The sequence below is a fragment of the Apium graveolens genome, chromosome 2 (genome assembly GCF_009905375.1).
Source record: "Apium graveolens cultivar Ventura chromosome 2, ASM990537v1, whole genome shotgun sequence".
Lineage (NCBI taxonomy): Eukaryota > Viridiplantae > Streptophyta > Magnoliopsida > Apiales > Apiaceae > Apium > Apium graveolens.
Window position 1 is genome coordinate 49,471,048 of NC_133648.1, and position 21,646 is coordinate 49,492,693.

General features: G+C 31.8%; 2 protein-coding genes across 4 annotated transcripts; one reads left to right on the forward strand and one right to left on the reverse strand.

The window, feature by feature from the left end:
• Nucleotides 1-787: 787 nt before the first annotated feature.
• On the forward strand, nucleotides 788-6,967 carry LOC141707387 (uncharacterized). 3 transcript variants are annotated; one of them, XM_074510521.1, is made up of 8 exons: nucleotides 788-926; nucleotides 1,911-2,440; nucleotides 3,044-3,176; nucleotides 3,276-3,587; nucleotides 3,680-3,812; nucleotides 5,474-5,561; nucleotides 5,659-5,965; nucleotides 6,659-6,967. In XM_074510521.1, the coding sequence occupies exons 3-5, from the start codon at nucleotides 3,090-3,092 to the stop codon at nucleotides 3,803-3,805; spliced, it is 525 nt and encodes a 174-aa protein (XP_074366622.1). In that variant the 5' UTR covers nucleotides 788-926; nucleotides 1,911-2,440; nucleotides 3,044-3,089; the 3' UTR covers nucleotides 3,806-3,812; nucleotides 5,474-5,561; nucleotides 5,659-5,965; nucleotides 6,659-6,967. The 3 variants fall into 3 exon arrangements, with proteins under 3 accessions (XP_074366622.1, XP_074366623.1, XP_074366624.1); XM_074510522.1 differs by having other exon boundaries at nucleotides 3,044-3,159; XM_074510523.1 differs by lacking the exons at nucleotides 3,680-3,812; nucleotides 5,474-5,561; nucleotides 5,659-5,965; nucleotides 6,659-6,967 and having other exon boundaries at nucleotides 3,276-3,412.
• Nucleotides 6,968-9,828: 2,861 nt separating this feature from the next.
• On the reverse strand, nucleotides 9,829-12,152 carry LOC141689305 (uncharacterized). The gene is made up of 3 exons (XM_074493562.1): nucleotides 11,549-12,152; nucleotides 10,934-11,410; nucleotides 9,829-10,133 (listed from the first exon to the last, which is right to left on the reverse strand). Exons 1-3 carry the CDS (start codon nucleotides 12,150-12,152, stop codon nucleotides 9,829-9,831), a joined length of 1,386 nt encoding a protein of 461 aa, XP_074349663.1.
• Between the last annotated feature and the right edge of the window lie 9,494 nt (nucleotides 12,153-21,646).

Below are 21,646 nucleotides of genomic sequence, written 5' to 3' on the forward strand. Positions count from 1 at the left end.
AGTAATCCTACATCGAAATTTATTACAAGTAATATTTGGCAAATTCTTGTACATCGTTATTTGTTTAGTCTATGAAGCATATAAGATCTATGAGATAATTATGTGAATTCATTTATTATTATAATATCAACTAACAAATCATTTGTTAAGTACTATATGTTCGTCTATAACAATAGAACCATGTTGGTGATCAAAAATGAAAATCCATTACATCTATTATTAAACAAATGACGACATTGCAATCAAGATTCTTTTAAGCATTCAAGATTCATGTTATTATTATATTTATATGTAGCAACAAAAATCTAATAACGAAATTTCAATTATTATATGTATTCATTTGTTAAATCGTGATATATACAGAATTCAAAAAATAAACAATATTACAACTTAATTGTACAAAGTTAACATTTTATATTAATTTTGAAATCCGATATGTTAGTGAATCCTATAAAAATGTTACGGAATATTATATAAAATATGATAAAATTACTTTTGGTTAAAATATATTTCAATTATGTTATTTTAAATAATTTATAAAAGATAATTATTTAGGTATATCTATAGAAAAGTTTGAATAGTTTTAAAAATCCTTTGTCTCTTCTGGTTTGGCTTACTACAGCTCTCACAAACAATCCGTGTTCGAATCCGGGGTTCTTTTTTTTCGGAATTCGTCGTAAGGATTAGCGGTCAAAATTTGGGAAAAAATTGAATTCACCGCCTAATGTCATTAAACGACATCGTTACATCCTGAAAACCTAAAAAATACCCCTCTTTCCCCTTTTTACTTTTTATTACTCTCTTTCATCTCATCTCACTTGCTGCTGCGATCTAAAACCTCTAAACTCAATCTTCTAGTTTCTTTCTGTTACAACCTGATTGCAAAGAACAATGATTTCTGTTACACTCGTCTTACTCGTTACAAGGTAAAATCAATCTTCCTTTTTGTTCAGGGTAATGGTTGTTATTTTACATATGCATGTATGCGTCGTCATATTATTAACTACTTACTTACACTGGGTTATACTAATTATGCTTCAAAATCACCTTTTAATCCATATATATGTTGATGGGTATGTATATCTCTCACTGGGTATCAGTATTAATTATTGGGTATCTTATATTCATCGGGTAATTGATTATTGCACTTCTTTTAACTAGATATGCATGCCATAAACTGATTTTCTATTTTTAATTATTTCTGGTTTTGCCTTATTCTGTATAAGGTTGTGGTTTGGTGGTGATTTAAGGTTGTTCCAGTCAGCTGAATTTTATCTGAAAGAAGTTTGAGATAATGAGCATTATTAGGGTTGGGCATTGTTCGTGTTTGTAAAGGACTTAGTTTTGTGTTGCCTGAAATTTAATGAGATATGAAATATTTCTTTTATATTTTCATCTAATTAAATCTTAATAAATGAGACATTATAAGTGATGATATGTGGATTGATCGGGTCCTTTAATTTGTGTCGTGAATCAAGTTAGGTTAAAACCATGTCTGATAAGTGATCATGTCACCCCTTGTTTGAGGGCTGGTTGGATGTTAGCAGGTCTGTAAATTGTTGATAAGAGTTAGTAATCTTCTGTTGGAGAAGTGGTTGTGGTATAGCAAGTAGAATGTGGATAAATTTGGGAGGGCACTCAGAATAAACCGTATGTCTTACATTAACGTGTATGTTTAAACCATAATCAAGATCGAACTCGGAATCTAGGACATACTCGAATGTAAATATTTTTAGTAACTAATTACTAGAAGTCTTCACATACCATGATCCAATTGAGGCATGCTTTATACTTAATGTTAATACGGTGTAGTTTTAGATTAGATGATTACTTACCAAATCAGACATCTCTTGCTATATATGTTAGATAATAATAACCTAATGAGTTATTTTTTTTGGACTTCCTTACAGCGTTGTAGGGATGAGGGCCGGGAGGAGGGCTTCGGGTGGCAGAGGTGGCAAGGGTTCTGGTGGTGGTCGTGGAAGCGGTGGTGAGGGAAGTGGCAGGGGTTCTGGTGGTGGTCGTGGAAGCGGTGGTCAGGGAAGTGGTGGTGGTGAGGGTAGTGGCAGTGGAGGTGGTCAGAAGGAGAATGATGGAAATTGTGGTCAGGAGGATAACAATGTTCCTGGTGAACGGGAGGAAAATGATAACAGTGGTGACAGGCCAAACACCGATGGTAGCGGTTGTAGGGGGCAAAGTAGCGGTGCAAGTGGTGGCGGAGAGGGTAGTGGTACCGGTGCTAGAGGAGGTACAAGGAGAAGACGTAGGCGTCGATAGATAGATGAAGATGAAAATTCAGAATGTCTTCATTGGGATGATGAAGGGAGGCAGATTCTCCCACTTGGGGTGGATTGTGACCCTCGTAAACGTAGGACATGTGGTTATTCCCCTGGTGGATTTGGTACATACCCTAGTGCTGCGAAGATTGTTCGAATTGCCGGTAACTTGCAAGTCATCAATCTTTATGCATAAATTTTTATTTTTTAAAATTAAAAGGCATTTAAACATCTTGCGGTGTTAGTTGTTTAAAAGGCATTTTAAAAATCTTTATATATTGTACATTGAGGTATGTATATTACTATCACTGGCATTAATAGCGGTTGCAGATTATTGGTAAATTAAACCCTAGATAAATCAATAATCTCATTTTTAGAAAAGTTTCTCTTATGTCTTATTTAAAATTGCTCTATTGATGTTTTTGTATTTGTTTAGTTTTTTAATAGACCATAAAAGTTTATTAGTTGAATGTTAATGTTGATGTATAATTAGGGTTAGTTACACTCTTCATCTTCTGGGCGTGTATTTTGTAAGATATGAGAAATTAGCTCACTTGTGTGCTACATTTTTTGCAAGGTTTTGTTGATCCACATAATCTTTTACTAATATAGAACTATAACTTTGCTTAGCTATAACGTATATGCGATAGCTTGTTAGATATGTGCATTTTTAAGTGTATCTTGAAAGTATCAAGATTAAGATTATAAACTATATTATGTAAAATCATCTTTTAAACTTTATACTGCTCTTTATTCTTTCATTTCAGGATTTATTGTCCAAAGGCGTTGTGATATTTATTGGCGATTATTCGCATGTTTTGGCCCGATGGTTGTATTGGCATCAAAGAATTTGATAGAAAATCTCCCGGATTCTGGAATAAATGTATAAATGAGTTCTTGGTATATCATCCATCTTTGTTACATGTATAAAAATTAAATTATGCTTAACTTATAGTCTTTCTTATTTGTCTTACAAATTTCAATATATCTCATTTGCAGCGCTACTACACATGGGACTCGAGATTTGCCACTGAAGATGAGGCAAGGGCTTCAATACTGGTGCATATGCGTGATAACATGCGTCGTACACTTGCCGATAATAGGGAAAGGGCTGATGATAAGATTACGGAAGCCGGAGGGACGTATGCAGATCATAGGCCCCCATATATGAAGCCTGGTGTTTGGTCCAGATTAGCTGAGTATTGGGTAAGCGAAGAATTCAAGAAAAAGTCCGCTGCCGGTAAGAAGGCTCGAGCAGCTGTGAAAGTGCCTCACACTTCGGGTGCCCGTTCCTTTGACCGTCATCGCCGGGTATGTCACTGTATCATATTTCCTGACTTGCAAAATTTCATTTATCATGAAACTGAAAATTTTGATTTGATTGGTTTAAAAATCATGAACAGGATTATATGGAGTCACACCATGGGAACCTAGATCATGTTCTTGTGTATAAGGATTGCCACACTTTGAAAGACAAGGAGAGGAAGGGTGATTGGATTACCGAGGATGCATCTTTTAAGTGTCATTAATTTTTGTGTAAGTTAATTGAAAACAGCCCCCTTATCATCATTTACAATTTGACCATTTCCCCTAGCAATTCTGCAAATATAATAGGGACCAAAAAAAATAGTTCAGTAACGTTCCCTTTATGAAAACTAGCTCAACTGATATCATTAGGTCTTGCATTATAATATACACAATTTAAGTAATTGTTTATAAGGAGTTTTTAGCTAGACATGAAAATAGCCTGAGTACTAATTCAATCTACCAAGTAACAATGTCGTAAAGGCACTATATCACATTAAATTGTTATGTGTATTATAACCAAAAAATAAAAAATAATTAGGAATGTAAGGATGACTAAGAATTTAGTCATCATTTTATGCGGAGGAACCCTGATTGTAGTTCCACTAGAGCCACCTTTATGTAGATGGTAATCTTTTTATGCCGAAACTGCAGTAATAGCATTAGTGGTAGTAGTAGTTGTTTTCACAATGTTTGTTTGTTGGTAAGGCAGTGGTGATTTTAGTAAAGAAGATATAGGTGAAGTAAATTTGGTTATGCAATAATGTTTGTGTAAGGTTGAGAAGCCATTGCTATTGTATTTGTGACAAAGAGCAGTGCAGTTTGTAACACAGTAATTGTGGTTTTGTGCAAGTTTAATGTTATGATTTGAAAATTGAAGGAATATTTGGAAATATATGTGTTACATTAGTATACTTATATATTGTAAGGATTTGTGGTGCAAGTTGCTAATGGTGATATAAATAAAATTTACATTTTTTATAATTATAACACATATAATGTATTCTTAATTTTGATATATGAATAATTTGGCTCAATATAATAAACCCTACTAATCAAAGATTATCTAATTAATCATTATAATATGTCTCTATTCCCTAATTTTAATTCCTATATTTTAGATTGCCAATATTGTATCATTAGCACCTTCAAGGGACGTCAACTTTGTCACCTAATTAATATTAATGTATTTTATATTATCTTTTTTCTCATATCATTTTTAGCACTTTTTATAAGAGTAGACATTTATTGATTTAAATGTAGTGAGTAGTGATGCACAAATATTATAAGAGTAATGTTGACCTAAAACTTAGACAAATCTTGATCTGGAACATTTATAATCATATGTATACCTTAGGAAAATTAGTGTTTTCAGCATATTTCGTATTATAATAATTGAGTTCATGAACTCCCCTTCTTGTAATGCAACACTGCATACTGCATAGTTAGGAACTATTAAATTACTGTCCAATGTACATTATATAATAACTACTACTACTGATATATAAACACATAATAGCTGTGTGATTTTTAGGGTCTTACTTAGTAGAACAATGTCATCCACGGAGCGTAAAATAAGCAAAACACAGTTGTATTCCTTAAAAATAAATGATAAATAGAAAACTGATAACAATCTTCAGATTATAACTAATAAAGCTAAAATAATAAATAGAAATTTGTGTGATTTTTTCGTAACTTGAATTTAATTCAGAGGACTAATTTTAGGGTCTGATGTTAGCAAGTGCAGAGAACCAATAATATATAAAAAAGTTTTCATAAATCTCTCATTTCTTAGAGTGTAAAGGGGTTTATTATATTTGAATTGGGTTATGCTTTGCTGTTACTGTGATTTAACAAACACAAATATATATGTTTCATTTTTTAACTTTCAGGAGGGCTACATTAATATATGTGAAAAGAAAGGTGTTCGGAAGAACACCATTCTTGGACATCCACGGGTTTGAGCCTCTCATGTTTATGGTATATTTCTGTGATAGTACTTGAAATCTTTAAAATACTAGAATTATTTCATATAATTTGTTCTTCGTATCAACATATATGTGTTATATTGTTATAGAGTTTGAGGGACGTCCCCCACCGCCTCGAAAGGAGAAGCAAGCTCCGGAAGATAAGCCTTGGCTCGAATACAAGATGAAATGTTCATGCGCGTCGTGGATCAGACCTTGGCCCAAGCTCGAGCCAATCCGGAAGAGTATCTGTTGACTCCCGAGCAGATCCGTCTTTTAGCACAAGATGTGGTGGAAGGAGACTCATGACTACCTGAAGACCATCCTATTACGAGAGAAACACTCCTAGCCATTGTCATGGTCGTGGTGGAGGTGCTAAACAATATTTATAAGACGGATGGACCGGGAGCTGTCAAGGTAAAACTTGTCGTTAGTATTTTCTTTTCTTTTTTCTTAAATGAGAAGATATATATATGCTAATGTTTATACTTGCTACATTTGTACCCGTTTTTTACTTACCTTTATTCGGATTAGCAACATTTTAGGATTAGTAAAATTTAAAGATAAAATATTTATGATTATTAAATAGGAGATTAAAGTCGATTTCTTGAATTGCAGGTGGTTTGTGATGCTTTTTTTTGTCAAATTATGACCTGAAGAAAAGTGTAAAGTTACTATATATATTCATAAATTTGTAATTTTATTTCTCGGTCATAAAGTTACTATATATATATATATATGAAATTTAAGATTATGAATCATATTAAGCAAAGGTAAACACAAGGAATCATATGAAATTATTTTACATAAAATATTATGACAATGTTAAATTAAAACAGATTAAGTAGATTGTAGATATACTTTGTCCACTTGCAGGGGTGATTAGGAATCAATGCTAGCTATGACATAGACTGAGATTTCAAAGTATTTAATTTACTTGGTTCAATTATACAGATAAGTCATGTAGTTCAGTTAGTACAGATAAGCCATATATTTTCTTGAATTGTTGCTTAGTTGATAAAAAATTTATACCAGGAGTTTGTATCTATTACAAGTTCACCCCAAAATTATCTATTATAATTTTGTTAACTTATTTGGTGTACATTATAGGGGAAGGCCATAGCTACATAAAATGACAGTGATGGTGGTGGGAGCGACAGTGAGAGTACGGAGTCGGAAGATGATCGTGATATGAGTGCTTCAGCTTATGATCGTGTTCCCCGTGGCGGTCCAGTTATTAGGGGTTGAATGTTAGTTACCGTTAATATATCTTATGGATATTTGTAAGATAATCCAAACTATATTTGTAAACTGAATTTGGGTTTTTGGATGTTTATACATATAAGTTTGCGTATGATACTTTAGGCTTTTTCTTGTGAACGAGTAGGGATTTATGGTCACATTAATATTATTTTGGTATTTTAACTTGTAGTGTTAATTATAAATGTTGGTAGTGCTTGGTTAAATAATTGAAAGGCAGGTTTAGAATTTAATTTGGAAGCCAAAAATGGCTGGAAATCAAAAGGTCAGAATATATGCTTTTCTGGAAATACAAACTTACGACGACTGTTCATAACATATTTCATCGTATTTTACTTCATTTAAAAACAAATACGATGTTTTTACCACGTAAAATTTCATCGTAATAAAAGCTCAAATTTATTACAGGTGGGTCCCACTTCATAACATACGACGATATTCCTGTCGGAAGATACTAACATATGACAGATTATTTCATCGTAATAAAAGCTCAAATTTATTACAGGTGGGTCCCGCTTCATAACATACGACGACATTTCTGTCGGAAGATACTAACATACGACGAAATATTATGTCGTAAGTTTTTATTATTATTTTACTCCAGAAGTGGGTCCCAGTGTTTTAACTTACGACGCAATTCAAATTTGTGGTGAAATTTCGAACTTTCTACTCGACCAAAAATGACGGAAAAAAACCGTCGTAATTGGCTCAATTACAACGGTTTCCGAACAAAAAAACTGTCATAAATGCCCCGTTTTGTTGTAGTGACTTTAAAATACCCAGATGCTAATTAACAATCAGATTAAACAAAAACAACCCTTTTACCTGAATCAACCAAAAACACAATCTTTAAGCAAAAAAACACAAAGACAATGATCCAACAGCTGATCTCCAATAGATTTAAAACAAAACCAACGAAAGGATATTCAAGAAACACTAGAAATAAGTGTATGTATCAATTATAGATACAGAAAACTGGGAATGACAAAAGGTTTGATGAATGTGGGTTGTGTGTTTGTATAGATTGGAGTAACAAACAAAGCCCAGTAATGTAAAATGGTCAGTCAAGTGCAGAACATGTGTCATGTCCTAATTTGTTAAAGTAAAGAACCTGTAAAATTAAGTTTCAACCCCACAAGTTATTTATAAAAAAGTAATCTGCAATGTGCGTACACAGTAGTTACAAGAGTAGTTACGTGCGTGTTATTTGGTGGTGGACGAATATGAATGAGAGTCCGATCTTCTGGGTTTGCATGTGCTTTTGGGACATGGTTGGGCCCCCTACCCATACCAAGCTTTCTCTTTGCTGTTGCTTGTGAAGCCATCTGCCTAAATATATTTAAACATAAACTAATTCAGAGACAAAGAGATAAAATAAGAAAAGTATTAGGCATTTATGAGTTTTCAGAAAACTAGTATACAACTTTTTACCTGAAGAGAAGCACATCTCAAAAGAACTATTTACCTTAAGTAAAATGTCACTACTATATTCAGCTACATATATGAGCACAAGTCAGAAACAAAACACGTCAAAGACGCATTAATATTCACCTACATATGCTGTCACAAGTAAACAACTTTTTATCTTAATACCTCAAAAAAAGCATTACAGGATCTTGCCAATAAGGTTTTTCCAGTTGCCTCTTAATTGCCTTATATATAAGAATATAAATAATAGTAAACAATGAGCTGATGGAGACTAAAATAGTTGAACAAGTTATACCATTTATTACATCCACATTTATTACATCTAGCCTCCGAAGCATCTCCTCTTGGTAAAATTCCCCATTAACTACTTCTTCACGTCTGCGTGCGAGAGTATGAATTACAGCTTGTAAATCTGAAGGCGTCATATCCCTTCTTTTACGAGGACTAGGAGTATAGTATACCTGTTTTATTTGAGTTGGTAAAACAAATGGCTCGTTGGAGTAAGCAGACTTGTGGACATCAATATCAACAATTCCATGTCTATCAACACGTATCCTTTTTTCTAAGTCGAACCACCGACACTTGAACAAGTTAATATAACCCCGTACGTACCCTTGTATGACAGCTCTATGATTTCCTCCAACTCCCCATTAAAAGTATGACTAATCTCATTGTAACAATCACCTAAAATGCACAAGCCAGTGTTCGTAGTTCTTTTACCGCGCCCATATGCCTTGGTATTAAATTCATAACCATTTACTTTGTAACCATTACGGCTTACTTGGTCCATATCCGGTCCCATAGCTAAGCTTTGTACATTAACTGGAAGCGTCGACCCCTCAGTCAAAGCCTATAAATATATCATATTATTAAATTAATTTAAGTAAATAATTAATAAATAGTGTGCTTAATTAAATTGAACTTACTTTTAACTCATCATCATACAATCTAGAAAATAACAAATTAAAATCTATATCACGTGTCATTAGAAACTAGTAGATTTGGTTATAAATTTAAGAGTTTATGTGATGTGTACCTCATAAATTCGTCAATCTCCTCACAATTGAGAAGAATATATGTGTGTGCAGCATGTAAATATGTCTCGGATAGGAAAATCCACTTTCCTTTTCCATAAGCACGACCTGATAGACCAAATATAGAAAGCCTACCATTTAGTTCAACATTTCCCCATCATCATTTCTTGAGACGCGGTTGGCCTTTGTCAAGACTTCGTTTGGAAAATAGTCCGAGACAAACATAGATATCTCACTAAAACTGTATGCTTCACATATCGAACCCTCAACACAAGCTCTATTCTTGACTGCCCTCTTAAGCATTCCCATCAACCTCTCGAAAGGGTACATCCACCAATATTGAACCGGACCCCCAACACGAGCCTCGTAGGGGAGATGTATTATCAAATGCTCCATAGAGTCGAAAAAACCAGGTGGAAAGATTTTTTCCAGTTTACACATGATCTCTATGATATTTTTTTCAAGTATGGACATGTCTTTCTGATTTAATGTTTTTGAACATAAGTCATTAAAGAAACGACTAAGTTCCGTCAAAGCATCCCATATTGGTTTACAAAGTTAATCCCGAAATGCTATAGGCAAGACTCTTTCCAAAAACACATGACAGTCATGACTCTTCATCCCTTTCAGTTTCCCATGCGGTGTCTTATCCGTCGCACACCTTGCAATGTTTGACGCATATCCATCCGGAAGTTTCAGGGACTTAATCCACGTGCACACATCTTCAACTTGCTTTTTGGATAAAGTGTACCTTGCATGCGGTTTGACAGTCTTACCATTAAAGGATTGTCGAAGCTCTAATGCAGGACGCTTACAAATATCTTTCAAGTCCAAACGCGCCTTATCATTACCTTTTGTCTTTCCTGTAACATTCATCACGGTGTTAAACACATTGTCAAACAAATTCTTCTCGACGTGCATTACATCTAGATTATAGGTGTGTTTGGTATTGCTGTTGCAGACAGCAACAGCAGCTTTTCGCTGAAAAGCAGTTAAAAAACTGTTTGGTAAAATTTAAAAGCTCTTTTTCTGAAAAGTGCTTTTGCCTTAAAAGCTGCTGTTAGAGAAAATAAGTCCCCCCATGCTTTTAGAAAAAGCTGTTTTTCAGCTGTTGCGGAAAGCAGATGCTGATTTCACCATCAAACCTTACCAAAATCATCATTATTTTTAATTTTTTGCATCAAAAGATATACGTATCAAAAAAAATACCAGACAGTCATCTGATTTTTACAACAGCACTTTTTCCAGCAGCACTTTTTTTAACGGCACAACAATTTTTAACAGCAATCCCAAACAGAGCCAATGACGAATCAAATTTGTAGACCAATAAGGTAATTCCCATAATATACTTGTCCGAACCAATTATGTGATTCACCAAACCCACTAATTTTCTTATCATTCTTACCAAATGGGACGATCGGAAGTCTCATCACACAAGTTCGCATCTCCGCTCCTGACAGTCGTGGTAAAGGCTTATCATTTTCCACTTTTCCTTTCCTAAAGTTTTCTCTATTTTTTTGAAATGGGTGATCTGCAGGCAAGAACCGACGATGGCAATCAAACCAACAAGGTTTTCTACCTTTTTATAGAGTGAAAGACTTCGTATGCTCCATAAAATATGGACAAGACAACTTCCCATGTGTGCTCCATCCAGATAACATACCATAGGCTGGGAAGTCGCTTATAGTCCACAAAAGCGTTGCCCTAAGGTTGAAATTTGTTTGGGTTGAAACATCCCAAGTTTGTATTCCATCTTTCCACAATACCTTCAACTCATCTATTAGAGGCCTCAAGTAAACATCTAAGTTCTTTCCAGGGCTTGTAGGACCAGGAATCATGAGAGAGAGAAACATGTATGGTTGTTTCATACACATCCAAGGAGGTGGATTATAAGGAGTGACAATAACGGGCCAACATGAGTACGGAACAGCTGAGTGGCCAAAAGGGTTAAAACCATCAGTGGACAAACCAAGCCTTACATTTCTGGGTTCCGAAGTAAATCGAGGATGTGTTTTGTTAAAATTTTTCCAAGCCTGTCCATCTGTAGGATGATTTAGTTCTCCATCCTTAGCCGAAGATTTCGCATGCCAACTCATATGTTCAGCAGGTCTCGAGGACATGTACAATCTTTTAAGCCGATCTGTAATTGGAAAATACCTTAGAATTTTGAATGGTAAGTTGATTTTTTTGAAATCACACCATCTTTGTTAGGTTTAAACCGATCATTACCATAAATCGTGCACTTTGTAATCTTTTCATTTTCCTTATAATAGCATACAACCATTGGGACAAGCATCAATCTTTTGGTATCCAAGACCCAACTTCTTCACCATCTTCTTGTAATAGTAAAAATTATCCGGTAATTTTTCATTATCGGGCAACATACTCTTAATAGCCTTCAAGAGGGACTCAAAATACTCATGGCTGATGTTGTGATCAGCCTTGATGTTAAGTAATGTTGTCACTCCAGATAATTTAGTGTGTTTGGTGCAACCATACCACAACGGCTCCCTCCCCTCTTCTAATAACTTTGTGAAGGCCTTGGCATCAGAATTCATAGGTTGCTCCCTAGCTTGGTCCCAATCAAAATCTTGCCCTGCAATATCATGAACCATTTCATCCATATGATATGTACTGCTACTGCCCGAATAATTACTTGTGAAGCTACCATCTCTTTTCTGCCCATATGCCCACCAACACTCTTCATAATTTCTCATAAACCCATTAACTAGCAAATGGTAGTTTACCATGTCTCTGTCCACGTAATTATTTGTTTTGCATTTCCAACATGGACATTGAATCTGATTCTTCTCCTTCACATATTTCGGGTGACCATACGCATAATCCAGAAATACTCCGAAACCGGCTCTAAATTCAGCCATAACACCTATCTCAGTATTTGACTTCCGTCGTGCCATCCAAGTACGGTCCGAAAAGAAGTCCATCATATCACAATACCTATATATAGAGAAAGGTGTATTTGTATTGCAAATAACATACTTAAAGAACAAGTTCCATATATGGAACACAAATTAACTAAATCTTGACCAATATAATATCTATAAATCCAAAACTCAAATCCTATTCTATATATTTAATATCATTAAAAGTATTATATTTTACCAAAATTAAAATAGTGTTTTACCTTGATATCATGATACGTATATAGTGATATATTATTTTATCACTATTAACCTATTTTAAAATTCAAAACTAAATTTTTTAGCATTTGTCACCACAGTTAGCAACGCAACATTACAAGTAATACTACCGAATTTTTTTAGCATTTGGCAAATTATATAATTAATATCATTAAAAATATTGTATTTTACTATTTTCTCCACTATCTTAAATTTAGACTACACAAACAAATTTAATCCTATGCAGATGGTCATTACTTACCTGCGTAAAAACTATTTTGACACCAACCCCATTAATTTTACAGAAAAAAACACGTGAACAACTTCGTCTAAGGTGCAGAGTGTATGTACTCTTCAATAAAATAATGTCAATGTATGCAAATTAGCAGTCACATATACAACACAGTAAAAAGTACTAAATATTAAACTATTCTCCTTTGATATTCCAACTTGTATTGTGATCAACATACATGAACTAATCAGAGAAGATTAAACACACAAGTATAACACAATTATATCATATAAATTTTGAAATTGACACAAGCATATTATAAGTATTATCAAGTATAACACAAGATACACATATATTACACACACAGAGGTTGTAATTGGTAATCAAATGGGTTGTAATCTACATAAATACATATTGATTATACAAAAATATAGATAATATATAAAGAGAGACAGAGAGATATATAGAGACAGAGAGAGGGACACTTAAATAAAAGATTACAAAACAAAAGCGAGAATAGAAAGAACGATTACCTGGAGTTAGAGTTTGGAACGGTGTTGCCTGGGTGGGTTTGTAAGTAGGAGCAGATGAGATGATGAGAGCAAGGGTTTGGAACGGGCCTTTGGAAGTGGGAACAGCAGCTATGGGCCTATTAATAGTATTTGTTATATATATTATCTAAAATTTATATTTTTATAATTTTCTTTAAATTTTTGGAACTAATAATATTTATGTATACATATATTCATAATCATAATGTAGATATATCATTATTCACAAAAATAAACTTTAATTATTAATTGAATTTATATATATATATATATATATATATTTTAATAAAAAAATAATTTTAAATTAAAATTAGGTATTATTTTATTTTTATATTAATTTTAATTTTTTGTATCTAAGAATGCATTCAGTCGTAAATGTTCTTTGGTCGCTAACAAAATTGTACCAAACTTGTATTTTCAAATTTAAATGAAATGAATTTTAATTTTTTTTTATCAAGAACTAATTCTATGATATATTTTTATTAATAATAAAAAAATATTGAAAAAATAAATTTAATTAAAATACTATTTACAATTAAAACATTAATATTTTCAGTACTTGGTATCTATGACTCCATTTGGTTGCATATACTCTTTGGTCGTTTACAAAACTACGCTAATTTTTTTATTTTTTACTAAAAAAATTTTAAAATATATTTTTAATAATAATTTTATTCAAAAAATAAAAATAAATAATATAATATAATTTATAGTTAAAAATAATATTTTTAATACTTTGGTATGTATTACTGGATTTAGTGAGAAATGATCTTTAGTTGTTAACAAAAGCGCACCATATTTGTTTTCCAAAATTTAAAAGAAATAAATTTTAATTTAAAAAAACAAAATTTTAAAATATATTTTTAATAATAATAATATGATTTAGAAAATTATATTTAAACAAATATTTTTTATATTAAAAATAATAATATTTTTAATACTTGATATCTCTGAATGCATTCGGTCACAAATGCTCTTTGGTCGCTAACAAAATTAAGCCAAACTTTTTTTAATATTTAAAGTATATTTTTAATACTTTGAAATATTTATTAAAAGAATTTAAAAAGTATTTCTAATGATAATTTCATTTAAAAATATTATATTTAAATAAAATACTACTTATTACTTAAAATTATAATTTTAATATTTGGTATCTGTGACTACATTCAGTTGCAAATGCAGTTCGGTCGCTAAAAGAAGTGCGTCAAACCTTTTTCGAAATTTAAAAGAAATAAATTTTGCCTTTTTAATTAAAATAAATCTGAAGAATTTTTTAAATATAATTTAATTAAAAAATAATATATGAATAAAAAAATATTTATAGTTAAAAAAATGGTATTTTTAATATTTTGGTATCTGTGACTGCTTTCGGTCGCCGATGCTCTTTGGTCGCTAAAAAAAATGCGCCAAAATTTCATATTTGTTTTAAACTTTTTGCGACCTACTGCGGTCGCTGAAACAACATTATTCGGTCGTTGGTTTTAGTTACGGACATCGGTAGCGGCTTTTATTGCTAATGTGGTACTTTTTTCTTCTACAGTTGGTCGCAAAATAAGATTCAGTAGCTAATCAACTGGCGCTAATTTTTTCCCGCATTTTTTCATTGGGAAAACAAATTTTTCTACCGATTAGCGACCAACGGCGGTCGCTGAAACCCGTCGCTGATCCAAAATAATAGCTACTGCTTTTGCGGTCACTGATAAACTTGGTCGCAGATAGGCATTTTTCTTGTAGTATTTGGCCTTTCATGATCCACAGTTTTGTAAGTCTCACGCGATTTGCATTCATCTTAAATGTTGAGTCTTTTTACTCGTGTTTTGTTTGTCCATTCATACGAGTGAGGGAAAGCATTGAATGTTATATAATCCAATTAAAGCCTCCTCCTGACACTTTAAGGTATTGTGATTGTTAATTATTAGTCAATTAACAACAATTCCTAGTACATCACTAAGAGCTGCAGTTTACTACTTAAACACGAGTACAGGGATCCGAGCGTCTGACAAGATGTTATTGGACAATCTGGTCTTCGACATCGATTTTCCTCATACTCTGTATTACAGTACTGTTATTACTCTGCATTCTACTGTAATGTTTCACCTTACACACCTCCCAACTAATAAACATAAATCAAAACATATTGAAAATGTAACCTAGTGAATCAACAAAACAAACAAGTGCTACTTGCTGAACAGTAATGTAATCAGCCTTAATCGAAACTAGTATTCACTTTCATTGCTTAGGACAGGGAGGAAACGCCTTATCCTCTTGGTGTCACTCCCATTAGGACTACCACTTTCACCATTCTCCTGAGTCCTAAAAATACGTTCCTTCCCATCAGCATCAAAGAAAAAATCTAATTATATTTCATGATATATATACAGAGATCATTAAAAAATACTTCACCTCTCTAAAATGACAGCATCAAGTATAACTGTGAACTCCATATGCCTGCATAGCAAGTTTGTTTCCTGCATTTGATCCACTATTGATGACATGAAAAGCAAGAACTGGCAACACCAACTTCTTGTTACCAACTAAATTTTCCATATGCTCCAATTGATAAGATAAATATAATCAGTTCTAGTTTATTTTCTGAATACTGTTTTCAATTGACAACTAAGAAAGATCCGAGAAAACAATAATTTTACAGCAGAATTAAATCTAACAAATTACAACAGAACATACACTGAATATAACAAACAAGAACACTATAAATTTAAAAAATTCTTCAAAAAACAAAAATTCTATACAGTTAGCTGCAGTCTATTGTTTAATCGTTACATACCAAAAATCCAACATATAATCATAGAACATGCTCAAATATTATGAACAAAATCCAACAATATAAGAAATAAATATGAGAAATTAAAAAATAATATAATTATAGACCTCAGCTCTGAATATAGGAAACAAATCCTTGCTTAAAGATTCAATGGCCATAACTGTGTGTAAGAAAGGTCGTGTACAGAACAAATTCAAATAAATTAGTAACTTAAAAACATCGAAGTAAATGAAAACACCATACAGTGCTCCAATTAGGGTTTCGATTTCAAAGACCCCCAATTTCAAAAATTAGGATTTCAATTTAAAAAGCCCAAATTAAAATTACATGTAGAGAAGACCTTAATTCAAGGTTATATAATAAATTTACTTACTAATTCGAGTTTCTAAAAAGCCAAAAGACCCTAATTCGAGCTAATCCTCTTACCAACAAAGCAAAGAGTAGGGGAGGTGTGATGGGAAGAGTGGAGGTGAGCAGAGAGTCAAGATGTAGAGGTTAGCCGAGAGAGAGAGTTTTGTCGAGAAGGGTGAAAGAAAGAGTTGAGAGAGAGAATTGTTTTTGTTTAGTCTGTCTAAAAGATAGATCGAAAAAAGGGTGGAAACCTAAAATTTGCAAGGGGGGAGAAATTTTGGGAATAAGAGGGGAAGAATTTGACTAAGCGGGAAAACAATATTTTTGATTAAAAATATTGTTTTTTAGATTTTTTTAATTTTCAAAATTAATAATTTTACAAAAATTAAAATACGATTTAAACTTATATAAAATGTATGTCTAAATATGTTTAATTAAATAAAATACTATATTTTATATTTTAAATAAATTATTAAAATTTTAAAGTTATTGTATTTATTTTGATAATATATCTATTTTTATAATCTCAAAAATAATTTAATATAATGAAACGCTTAAACGAAAAACCTATATTTCGATTAAAAAATATTTTTTTTAGATTTTTTTAATTTTTAAAATTTATAATTTTACAAAAATTTAAAATACAATTTAAAAATATATAAAATGTATGTCTAAATATGTTAAATTAAATAAAATATTACATTTTATATTTTAAGGAAATAAATGACTAAAATGTTAAAGTTATTGTATTTGCTTTGATAATATATCTATTTTTATAATCTCAAAAATAACTTAACATAATGCAACACTTAAACGTGGTGGTGCACGTCACAATACTAACAATTTTACCAAAACAGTATATTTCTTTTTAATGCAATACTTTTTGACTAGTGTAAGAGAAGATTAAGCAAAATCATACCTAACACAACGCTTTCCTTGCAACACTCAAAAAAAGCATAGCATTTGAACACTTATGGGGTAGTGTTTTCTGCGTAGCATATTGTCCTTGGCCACTATTTTGGAACATGCAACGCCGGTGCCACAATATTCTTTATTACACAGCCTTTGTTCATTACATCCACTATATTCTTTATTACACAGCCTTTGTTCATTACATCCTAGCCCTTGATCTTTTGGGTAAGCTCCAAGTTTTATTATAGGCTTACCATATGTTTATTCAAAAAAGCATATTATATTTTGGCAGTTTGATTTGTTTATCTCCATAATCTCGGAAGACGTATTGTACCATTTGTACTAAGTACTTTATCGTTTTCTCCAACTATTTTAGCCTTATTTTTGTCTCTTCCATTGTCAAAAATGTCTCAAATATTGATATATAACATGACTTCTCTTAATGTGACATCTCTACATATTGTTCTCGACATTGTTATGTGATACATTTATAGAAGTTAAGACATTTCTACAACATCATAATTTGTGACACTTTTTAAATCTGACAAGCAAAAATACTAATCAGGCTCTTGACATTGCGGTAGCAATCTTGAGTCTATGATACATAGTCAATATGTAACACCTAGACATGGTACTTAGAACGTTTTTCAACTCACATCTTCCTTTATTATTTTCAAGCTTTATTATTAAATATTTGAGACATGATCATCTCATGATCTTTTTTCATAACGTATTTAATTGTAACTTGAGCATTGTGTGAACAAAAAATACCTCAGCAGTATCTTCAATCAATTTGATAGAGTTCCCTACTTTATACAAGATTTAATTGCTTTTTCATCATTATACACCTTTTTTATATTTTATTCCTTATTTTGGTTTAACAAAATTGGTAGTTTTCATAACCATATTACTTAACTTTGACAAATTATTCGTATTTTTACCAATTTAATATTTTCAATATAATTGTAATAATTTTATACCTAAAAACAATTTTACCAATGTCTATATTTTTTCATCTTCAACAATACATAGTCTAACTTACCAATGTCAATATTTTTACCCATGTAAATATTTTTCAAAATAACAGTAAATGATAAAGAATAAACTTACGATAGAGAAAAAATAAGTAAGAAATACTTTAATTCCTTCTTCAATATCCAGTACATTATATCTAATTTCCTCTTTATAAGTGGAGTGTCTCAAATTATACATAGTCAGGAAGTTTTGTGAATCAATCACAAAGATATTATTGAATCATATGAGATCAAATCAAACAAAACCAGAATATCCCATTTGGTAAAACTAATCAGATCACATTAAAAAAATTTAAGATGATCAAATCATATCAAACTATAACCGAATGAAAATGTTATGGGATGTTACTTTTTATCCAGGAGGGCCATATACCCTCATCCAACTGGTCCAAACGATTTGTTTCATCCCCCCACTTGGAAAGGACTTGACCTCGAGTTACGAAGATACTTGCTAATTTCTGGAGCATAATATTGATAAATATCAGCCACAAAATATTTTGGAAATAGTCAATGTGCTAGGAAGGTTTATCACATATGTACTAACATTTATCTTTTTTTTTTTGATAAATATGACTTATAACCTAACAAATGAGTATCTGCTCTCATAAATTCTCGGGGTGAGCGATGATAGAACCCAATACCTGAGACGACAGAGGATTAACTCAACTATTAAACGGTGCTCAACATTTATCTTTCTTAGTACTTGTAAGGACCATACTTTCTATGACTTAATTTTTAATAAGTCTCTTTCGAAAATCAGTATTTCCTAAAAAACCATCACTTCATTTTGACTTTGAAATTTTGATGCGTCTATGTTTCTGATATTGAGTATTATATTTCGCATAAGATTCCTCAATCTTATTTTTTACTTTCCTTTATATGTTTTGAATATCCTCCAACTTTTATTAGCAGAATTATTAGGCTACTTTGGTGAGCAAACAAATCTACTACACGCCTTGGTATGTACATTCACAACAAAAAATGAGAGGCACTAGTTGAGATATGAATAGCACTATTACACGCGAACTCTGCATGTGCTAAGGCTATATCCCACTATTTTGGCTTGTTCCCACAAATACAATAAACCAAATTTCCTAAAGTTTTATTTACCACCTCTATTTGTCCAACGGTTTGAGGCTGAGCTGTGCTGCTAAAGTTAAGATCTGTCCAAAAATATTTTCATAAAGATAACCAAAAGTGTGCTAGGAATTTACTATCATGATCAGATGTTATTGTGTATGGCAATCCATGCAACCTAACAACGGGATCTGAAGTTCTTTATTAGGGCCAGTAGTAGAGCTGCTCTACCATCAAACTGTTTATTCCTACCAAGATGTCCTCTCAAGCCTCCTACATGATTCTCTTTAAATGAGAATCCTTCTTGAAGTAGGAAGTCAGTTTAACTTGATGGATCTTTATGTTCTCCCAAATGTCTGTGCAATCTGGCTAATCCTCGTAAATTATTGTACATGTTTGAAACCAACAACTTCAATTTTGATGGTGACAAATAAAGTGTTTCATCTACTAAGTCACATGATTTAAAACTTCATGTTTATCTTCCTTACATAGTTGTTTTTCTCAAAAGATGTAGCCTATCTAGCAAGCACTTTGTTTAAATATTTTTATGTTTGAAAGTACTTTAAAACTACTTTAAAACTTGATAATTATAATTTATAATGAATCCCCGCTGAATAAGATAGGGCTCCCAATGCCCTAGGGTTTAAATAACTGAAAATAAGTCTTGCTCATATGTCGACCATTTCTAACGAGGTTGGTTAAGCTTTTCACTATGATAAGCAATGGGCCTACCTTCTTGTAAAAGCACAACTCTATAATAAACTAAATAATATTCATGTTAAGATATGTGTAAACTCCAAAACTATATTAGGAGAAGGATCTAAAGTGATTTTTAAGGATTCTGGTGAGGATAAAAACAAGCTTTTTTTGTTCATTTTCATGATAAAATTAAGTACAATACATGGGCTTCATGATCACACCTCCAACCCAAAAGTAATTTCCCAATTAATTTCTTAATAAAGATATGTAACTCCTACAAATGCAATAAAATTAATCACTCAAATAAATCTACATTTGTAACTCCTATTTAATAAAAGTATTTCATTCTTATTATTTATTTGACAAATTAAGTCAAATACACAATATCTCTGGCTTGACGTATTCGTCAAATTTAGTCTATGACTCTCACCTTTTTTGAAATTTATAATTCCATGCTATATTTTTCATTATATGTTACAGTAACATTCCATATGCGATGACTCGTAAATTTTAGAGTCCAACCAAACTAGCATCACTGTAGCGGTGTCTCGTCAAATATTTCTTGTGACCATTTCTTTTAATCAGTCACATTTATTTGTTAAAATAATATCCACCATGTCATGAACTTAATTACATCGCAGAATTCAATAAAACAACAAATTTGACAAATAATTTCTGAATATTATAAGAAGTAAGATTGTAAATCAACTTTTCACTTTTACATTTTATAACACATTTAATTTTCTTACTTACACACACACAATTTATTCAAAATTAAATTGGCACCTTGAAGTTTACTTTTCAATATCAATATCACATTTGTTGTCTTTAGCACAAAAATTAAATACTCCAAGCACATCTACCTAATAACCAATGTGCACAACGTACTCATCAAGTACATGATCATGATCCTCTGTACAACGTTTCGTTAAGCTAAATCAAGAATTTATTTCTAATTCACTTGAAATACTTAATAAATATGTCAAGTCAATCGATTACGAAAAAACAATTGTCAAATTTCCGACCACTTGCACATATCATACATTTAGTATTTTTCTTTTCCGCATTAACCATTTTTACAACATTTAATAAGGGATTAATGCCAGACTGCATTTTGCATTTAAAATGATTAGAAATTTTTCTCCAATAATTTCATAATTCAACCTCAACGCGTTGAACATGTTCAATCCCCTAATATCGATTTTTTAAATATATCAGATTTTAGCCGCATCATTTCCTCAATAACTTTTAAAAGAAACCGCCACTTCTTAAAAAAAGACTCGGTTCTTCAATTCGTCATAAATTTATAAACAAATTCCCACTAGTCAAAATGTACACACAATTGTCTAATACATTCTCCATATAATATTTACAATTTTTACATTTATCTTTTCAAAATTCACTTCCAACTTGTGAATTTTCTATTTTTGGGAAAAATCATACAACTCTACATTTGTTTATTTTTCATGCACTCTATGATTTTTATTCTCGAGTCAGATGCTTACAATCTCGTTAATCGACAAAATCTCATATGTTCATACTAACGGATGATATTACCCTATTATATACATAATAATCTTTCATTCACTTTGATAAAA